Source organism: Rhagoletis pomonella, unplaced genomic scaffold (genome assembly GCF_013731165.1).
Source record: "Rhagoletis pomonella isolate Grant_MI unplaced genomic scaffold, Rhpom_1.0 Rhpom_scaffold_00345, whole genome shotgun sequence".
NCBI classification, from domain to species: domain Eukaryota; kingdom Metazoa; phylum Arthropoda; class Insecta; order Diptera; family Tephritidae; genus Rhagoletis; species Rhagoletis pomonella.
This window is the reverse complement of record NW_023458899.1, coordinates 1-8,824: the sequence shown is the minus strand read 5'-3', so window position 1 is coordinate 8,824 and position 8,824 is coordinate 1. Positions and strand designations below refer to the sequence as shown.

Below are 8,824 nucleotides of genomic sequence, written 5' to 3'. Positions count from 1 at the left end.
AAAAATCGTTGATAAACTTGGCCACGACCATCGATAGTTTTCCAGCTCTATTGTACACTACTATAGACGTGAATTATAACATTCTTAAAAAATCTCCTGGATTTTTGTTCGCCTGCTATCGCTTGAGTTGCTGAGAACATGACGCAGTATTTTTATACTTATTCATGATCTAATTTATGAAAGCATAACAAAGCCGCTTATTTGTGTACATTTTAGTCATTAGAATGCTCCGAATACGACGTACATATGTATGTACATATGTGGATGAGTCAAACCTTAGGAACGGCACAGGCAATGGAACGACCTTTTCAATTACTTACCAACTATATTTGACTTAAGTTAATTTGTTGGTGTTTTAGACAAATCTTTTATATACAAAAACAAAATATAGGCTTGCTTTTTATTGTTATTAATTACTTACATCATGCATGTGTATGCAGTAAGCAGCGGGCAGAATTTTTGTTAGTTTTCATTATATTTAGAAAAGTATTTTTCGATTGGTTGTGCGTTTTTTCCAACATCTTTCCTTTCTTTCTACTTAATCGGGCAATCGTTTAGTTTTCAGTCGCTTGCTTTGCTAGTAGTCAGTCTTATCAAATTTCCTCTACTGAGCTATCAAGTTTATATTATTTTGTTTTGGTTTCGCTTTGCTGCATAATATTCCTTTTATTATACTTGTTTTGCATTAGTCGGCATGCTTTCTACTCCACATTCCCATTTAAATGGAATATTGATTTTTCTAACTTCGTCGCATTTAATTTGCATTCAGTTTTGTTATTTTATATTATTTATTTTCTCTCGTGAAATTTCCTTTGGCAAGTAGCCAAAGTGTGATTGTGTTTCAAGTTCCACTAGGAGGTACTCTTGCCAATCCACTCCCGTTTAACAAGACGACTAATGTCTTTAGCCCAACTTCGGAATTCACCTCTCGCTAACTACCAAAAGTAAATATGCATGTTTTTGGGTGTCCTATTTGGCAAAAGCGGCAAGAGCAGCGCAACAGTGAAATACCCAGTCGTTAGCGAATAAATAAATAACACGGCAACAGGAATATGATTATGTGATTGATGGCATATCGATATACAGTCAGTCAATAAAATTTACGGGAAACTATTTCTTAAATCTTTTATTTTTCGCTAATTTTTTTTTTATAAAAGTATGGTTAATTTTACAACAAAAACCCCCAAAAATCAGAGTTCCAAACTTTGTGCAAAATTTAAGAATATTCTGCATATTTTCATTAAATTATTGTACTTTTTAGTGAGACTCTTTAGAAAACAATTTAGTATGCAGTTTTTTAGCCCATTTAATTTTAGTAGAGTAAAAAGCGAGTCTGAGGAAGCTAGGATTGATTTTTGAAAAAAATTTTTGTTGACGGTGTCGCTCATTTTCATCATATAAAAAAATTATCGAACTTCTTTTTAAAGAGTGTAATTAAAAAGCGCAAAATTAAAGAAAATTCTGCAAGGTTAGGAACTCTGATTTTTGGGGTTTTTGTTGTAGAATTAACCATATTTTTATAAGAAAATTAGCGAAAATTAAAATATTTAAAAACGGTTGCCCCTATTGCAAAAAACTCTCTGTAGCTAAACTTTATTGATTGACTGTGCATATATTTACATGAATGTATATATGTATGAATGTATATATCGAGTCCTATCCGCCAAAGTAACGTAAGCGACATATTTTTCAAAATTGTATTTTTTATGCAGAAATACATATGTAATCCTAGAGCATCTAGATGCATTTCTGCATCAAAAAGAAAATTTTGAAAAAAATATCGCTTACGTTATTTTGGCGGTTAGAGCTCTGAATGTATGTATGAATATTCCATATACAGAAAATGATGAAAAACTTTTAGGTTTGCAAACTTCAAACAGCGCATAATGACTAAAGTAATATGCATGCATACTAGGGTGTTCGATCATTTGCCTTTGTTACAAAACCGGTTTTCGAGTTATTCGAATTAAAAGAAAAAAAAAACGGTTCCCTGTTTTAAATTAACAGTCCTATTCGCGTGTTGTCACAGTCGTCAATTGTCACAGTTCAATTGTCATTATCGTGTCATCAACTGTTGTCATAGGTTTGCACAGTCAATAATGACAAGCGAAAAGCTCGTTTTATTTGGCTATTGCGGCGAAAGTTTCTCTATAGTGAAACAGCTGTTCTTTGTTTACATTTGAATTGTTCTTTTTGACCGCCACTGCAACAGAAGGGATTCCTTTAAATAATGGATTACGAAACACCGGAAAAGTGAGTAATTTTATAATAGGAAAATTGATTTCATTTTATTATGAATCCGTGTATTAACAGGCGTGGGAAATATGAATGCACCACATAAGAGCAGCTGCAGTTTTTTTAAAGACCACCCGTAACGTGTAAAAACTGTCCAGAAAAACTGTTGTCTCGGAGGCCCCTCAGAAGTCTTCTCTGTATAATTTCTTCTTGCTGCACAATAATTGCCGCGTACATAATAATTATTTCCTCCATGAATAATATTCTGCAACGGGTACTATTATGATATGCATACGCAAATAATAACTTTTTAACACACCTATTTAGGCAAATAAAATGGTTTCACAGTTTTCAGTTAGTAAAATTTTGCAACTTTTTTCTGTAAAATTAATAAATTTGAAAATATTAACATATGTTTCAGCGTTGTCACGTACTCAATAGGTCATCACGAAAATACTAGCAATTGTCACTGTTTGGAGCTTTCAAATTGCCCTCTGCATACCTAAACGTGACAATTGATTATAAACATGACAATAGTTATAGCGGCAAGTTTTGTCATTGCACGCGAATAGGGCTGTAAGAAAAAACCGGATAATCCGGTTTTATTTTACTTAGTTTTCATACAGTGCAAATGCTTATGCTGGTATGAAGTCATGACCAAAAATTTCAATAAAACTATAAGAATCAAAGGTAGCTTTGTTTAGGAAAGAGCAAGAGCAAAATAAGTTCGAAATTTTTGTATTTTGAAGCGAATTTCCGTCATTACTTGTCAAATTTGATATGGGGACAAACCGGTATCGCTCATGTGCCATATTCAGTGTCATTTTCGTTCTCGAATAACACTGAAGATGGCACAGCGCCGAAACTGGTGTTTCTTTAAACCAAATTTGGCAAGGGTTGACGCAAACTTGTTTCAGGATACATCGTATACAAACCCTGTGAAAATTTTTGCATTTTTCTGACTTTCTTCGATTAAATTTTTGGTCCCAACAACATCAAAACAAGTTTTCCAAATAGCTCTCGTCCCTCAGCATACAATGGCAAATCTCCGATCATATAAAAGCTTCTGTCATATAAACGCTTTTTCGGATCTGGAGTAAGAGTGCAGATCTCTCCATTTAGGACTTTCCCTTAAACTGGAAAAAGCCTTGAAAACTTCGAAAAACTCGAAATTTTAATTAAGGGGTCAAGATTTGAACGAAATGAAAAAAACCGGTTTTCCGATAAAAAAAAAAAGATTTAAAAAAACCACCTATAGATATAAAAAAAAACAGTGAAAACCGGTTTGGAAAAACCGAGTCAATCGCCCTAATGCGCACGTTTACTAAAACAAGCAATTTTTATATACCAATGCACTTTTTTATGGATTCTCTAAACTTTCAAATGATTTTAAAAAAATATATAGTCGTCTAAAGAGTTTATCCAAAATTCTAAACGCCTGCCTGCTGCCGTTCCTACTTTATTATTCCATGTGCTCGTATGCACTCAGAATTCGCTCAAATGTAGGTCAGCAGGATGCATTCGTTGACTAAAACGAAAAAATTACTTTGTGCTAAACACAAGCCATCGTGGCATGTGCACATTGGAATTTAATGAAAATTTATGCCTGAACTTTTGCTTTCATTTTTGTGACTGACAGATATGTGGGTGGTTTGGTTGCTTGATTACACGTACGTACACTTCCGCAGAGAGAGAATGGATAGGAAACTGTTGATATTTATTTTATTTTAGTTGATATCAAGCGGATTGTTTACTGGTCAGTGAAGTTGGCGTAGCAATTGGCATTTAACTTAAAACTATAAACAATAGATATGGTCTTAAGTTAGCAGGTTTTTTTTTGCTGCCAGTGTCTTTCATATAAAAGAAAATTTTCGAACATACTTTTGTAATAAAAGGCGAAAAAAGGCCGATGCCGATGCCGATACTCAATTTTGTGCCGATACTACCCGATGCCGATTATCGGTCGGACTCTATTCATTACGCTACGCACACACTGCAGCCGGCATTGGCCGAATTGTGCTTGGCCGATATCGGCTAAATGAAGTAACACTTGTGATACAAAATTGAAATGAAAACTAGATTTGTGCGTACAAATGCAGTCGGCAAATAATCTGGTTAAGTGTGCGCATCAGTTCGGACGGTCAAATTGTTCGGCCGAAATCGGTCGGCTTGTCGGTAGCAATGTGGGCCTAGCGTTATACGGACATTCCATACAAAAATTAAAATTTTTTTGCGCGATGGTCATCGTTTATATTTTTATTTAAGCATATTTTGTAAAAGTACTAACACGAAAAGTGTGCACCGAAACTATTCGAATTTTGGTGATGAAGCTGTATCCGTACCATCATTAAATGCAGATGTGAAGAATTTAATAGTGGTCGTGTTTGCTTACGGCATACTTAATTACTTGTAGATTCAAAGTATTTGTTTGGACACTAAATAGTAGTTAGAGGTGATTTAAGTTATTTCTGAATACTAAATAATAATAATAATAATAATAGATTGGCGCTTACACATATGTTAGTGTTTGGCCGAGCTTCTCCTTGGCTAAATACTAAATAATTCGGGAAAATAAAAAACGCTCGGTAACTTTTACTTTTTTATTCAGGGGTTGATAATAAAATGAAATGTTTCGTGATTTGCGAAACTTTTCAAAATTTTTTCGCTACTTTCGGGACTTCTTGAAATTTCTCGTGTTTTACTTTTCTGAGATTTTTTTAAGTACTTTGGAGAATTTTTCAAGACTTTTTTATTTGTTTGTAAATTTCTAGATTTTCGGCCGCGGTTTCGGTAAGAGCGAATTTTATTTGTGCGAATTCGCACGACATCGCTACCCTACGGCCTTATGCCGACTGTGAACGGCGATTGTATTCTTCTGGAAAGATGTTGTTTCATGACAAAAATGTACTCGGAGGTTTACCATTGCCTGCCGAGGGCCGGCCGGCTTTGGAAAACCCTTTTTATTTTCTTTTACTTTTTGTTGTTGTTCGGAAACGCACTTTTAACCGCTACACCACAACGTCCGCCATTCATAAATACTATCAACATAAAAACCTAAATACTTTTGTACTTAGTATTTAGTAAATACAATTTTGCCCATCACTGATATGAACGTCATGAATCGAAAAACTTTAACATACACGTGTAGTCAAAGAATAAAACTTAAATTTAAAACAAATATTTAAAATTTACGTGCACTTATTTATTAATAAATTTGGTTTGAAATCAAAGGTGTTAAGGATTGCAGTCATTTCAAACTAAATTATTCATTTGATTGAGTTCACAAGTGATTGCAATCATTTTTTGTTAGTCCTGACTAAGACAAAAATAGTTCAATAAAAAGGTGCATGCAATGATTGCTTTAGAATTTCGGCCTTTATTGCTGAGCGGCGCCGCCAACCATTCAGAAATGGTGCTCATTGCGTGACCGCTTCAATAGTATTTCATATGTTCTAATCTTAAGCCGCTCGCCGCTTTGCCGCACACTGCGTGGCCTCGGCCTTAGACTGCGCAAAAATGACTAATTAGTAATGAATAACGGAAAAGACTAATGACTTCAACTTTGCAGTCTTTAGTCAAGTATGTCGTTGATGCTGTAGTTTATACATGTGTACATCACCAATTTAATACGGAAACTTACAATATTTTAGCAATAACTTACATTGTGTATTAATTTTGTGTAGCGAAGAAAAAATCAAAACACAGAGATAGAGAACTGTCAAATCGAATTAAGAATTTGCCCGTGTAAATGGGGTAATTCGCGATCGTAATAGGAGCAGCGTACAAAGTAATTAAGCCGTGGGAAAGCCGTATTACCCTTAACAACACTGAAAGACTAGCTAACGACGCGTCTTCAAAGGCGAAAATTATTGCCTACCATATGTCATTTTGTTTGCCAAACACGTATAAGTTTTATCAGTGGCAATATTTGCGTGTGGGGATTTTTCATTGTATGTGTTATTTAACGTCCAAGTACATAATCAAAAATAACACAGGCCCAGCGGCGGCTCCAGACTTTTTTTTGGGGTGTGTTTTCCGGGGAATTTGCCACTAATTCTTATTACTGTAAACGAGTAATTCTTGTATATATATATTAGGGTGATCCAGAGTAACTAACCTGACGAATTTGTGGCCTTAAATGACCTATTCACTGAGAAAGAAATTTTCCCATTTGGAAACATTTTTATTTCAAGTTAAAAGTTTTCGGTTGACACTTGAAATTTTCTATGTAAATAACATGTAAAAAAATTTGTTTTCATAAAAAATATTTTAACTTTTGAACCGTTAAGAAAAGTTATGAAGAGGGATAGAGGTTTTTCTAAGCATATTCTTGTAGGGCATTAAACTCTCTAAAAAATTACCCAGAAGTTGGTTGTCTTAGAGACGATTAAATGTATTAAATATGTTAATATATTGTTGGACGAGGTATAGCCTTGATAGAAAATTGTAATCGAACTTTCGCGAAAGACGAAGAATGAAAGCAATTTCTTTTGCAAGTAATACAATTACAGTTAAATAATTAAAAAAGTAATTTTTAAGCAAAAACACAACCGACTTCAATCCTCATATAAAAATTTAGGAGTACCGTTAATTTTTTCATAATCCAATGATCGGATCTAAACCAAATTAATATGGGGCCACCTGTGAGACACTACCTTTCCGATAGAAGAATAATTATCGAAATCAGTGGAAGTGGTCGAATGTATGCGGTAACATACAAGAAAAACAAAAATATTCCGACGAATTGATAACCTTCTTTGTTAAGTTGGTTAAAAATAAATATTCAAAACTTGTTAATATGTAGCGGTCTTATGATTATACAACGCAGCGTACTATTAACTTGTTTGACTTATGATAAGAGAAATTTTGAATTGTTAATTTTTTCGTTATTTAGTGTTAAAATAAATATAAAATTTTTTTTGTGATTTCAATGTGGAAATTTGTCCTCCGGGAATGTTAAAAAATTCTGGTCACCTTACCTTAATCAACCTTTCGACAATGCTCTCATTGATCTGCTTTGTGGCCCAGTTCAATTTTAAGCCGAAATTCTAAACGTTTTGGCAGTTTCCTTTTCATTAGCTTGCTTTTAACCATTGTCCAATACCTACTCTCAATGTGCCGACACTATGGGTATTCACTGCCTTTGGAGCAAAATCAAAATTGTTGCATTGAAGAAAGGTAATGGTGGATATAAAAATTACCATTTAAAAATTATTTTTGTAGATCTTTATCATACAAATTGAATTTCAAAATTATTTTGGAGTGTAATTTAAAAACTAGAAATAAGGGCCATTCTCTATCTATACATACCCATAATTAATGTGATTTCCAATTCTATTCTACAGGGCAAAGTGTACTTGTTCGACAAAGTCTTCAAGCCAAATGCATCCCAAGAGAAGGTATACAATGAGGCTGCCAAGTCCATTGTTACAGACGTGCTGGCCGGTTATAATGGTACGATTTTCGCCTACGGTCAGACGTCTTCCGGTAAGACACACACCATGGAGGGTGTTATCGGTGATCCGGCGAAGCAAGGTATCATACCGCGTATCGTCAACGATATCTTCAATCACATCTACACAATGGAAATGAACCTTGAGTTTCACATAAAGGTCTCATACTATGAAATCTATATGGATAAAATTCGTGATTTGCTTGATGTCTCGAAAGTGAATCTGAGCGTGCACGAGGATAAGAATCGTGTGCCGTATGTAAAGGGTGCTACAGAGCGCTTCGTCTCGTCGCCCGAGGATGTGTTCGAGGTGATCGAGGAAGGAAAATCAAATCGGCACATTGCTGTGACAAGTAAGTACGCCTAACGTTATATCTAATTGTAAGCTTTTAATTGCTTTTTTGTCTTCGTTATTTTTCTTTCAGACATGAATGAACATTCTTCGCGTTCGCATTCAGTATTTTTAATCAACGTGAAACAAGAGAACTTGGAGAACCAAAAGAAACTTTCCGGCAAATTGTACCTTGTAGATTTGGCTGGTTCGGAGAAGGTATCCAAGACTGGCGCCGAAGGTACTGTACTTGATGAAGCTAAAAACATCAACAAATCATTGTCTGCCTTGGGTAATGTGATCTCCGCACTGGCGGACGGCAATAAGACGCACATACCGTATCGTGATTCGAAGCTAACGCGTATCTTGCAAGAATCTTTGGGTGGTAATGCACGCACCACAATTGTGATTTGTTGCTCACCAGCTAGTTTTAATGAGGCTGAAACCAAATCGACGTTGGAGTTCGGTCGCCGCGCCAAGACCGTTAAGAATGTGGTTTGTGTCAATGAGGAACTTACGGCTGAAGAGTGGAAACGACGTTATGAAAAGGAAAAGGAGAAGAACGCACGCCTTAAGGGTAAGATTGAGAAGTTGGAACTGGAGTTGGCTCGTTGGCGCGCCGGTGAAACCGTTAACGCCGAAGAGCAGGTCATTGTGGATGACCCCATGGAGGCAAGTACGCCCAATTTGGAAGTGGAGGCTCCAGCGAATACTGCTGGTCCTGTGCCTGCAACTCCTGCGGCCGGCCTTATGGTGGGCTCAATCACCGGCGATGAGCGCGCACGTCTAGAGGCTGAGCGCGAACG

The 8,824-nt window shown here is 35.7% G+C and overlaps 1 protein-coding gene across 1 annotated transcript; it reads left to right on the top strand.

Annotated features, from left to right (window-relative positions):
* Positions 1 to 7,361: 7,361 nt before the first annotated feature.
* LOC118750652 (kinesin heavy chain-like) lies at positions 7,362 to 8,820 on the top strand (the record flags this gene model as incomplete). The annotated part of the gene is made up of 3 exons (XM_036485384.1): positions 7,362 to 7,365; positions 7,516 to 8,040; positions 8,113 to 8,820. Coding segments are annotated over exons 1-3 (1,237 nt in total), but the record flags the coding sequence as incomplete, so codon positions are not given.
* Between the last annotated feature and the right edge of the window lie 4 nt (positions 8,821 to 8,824).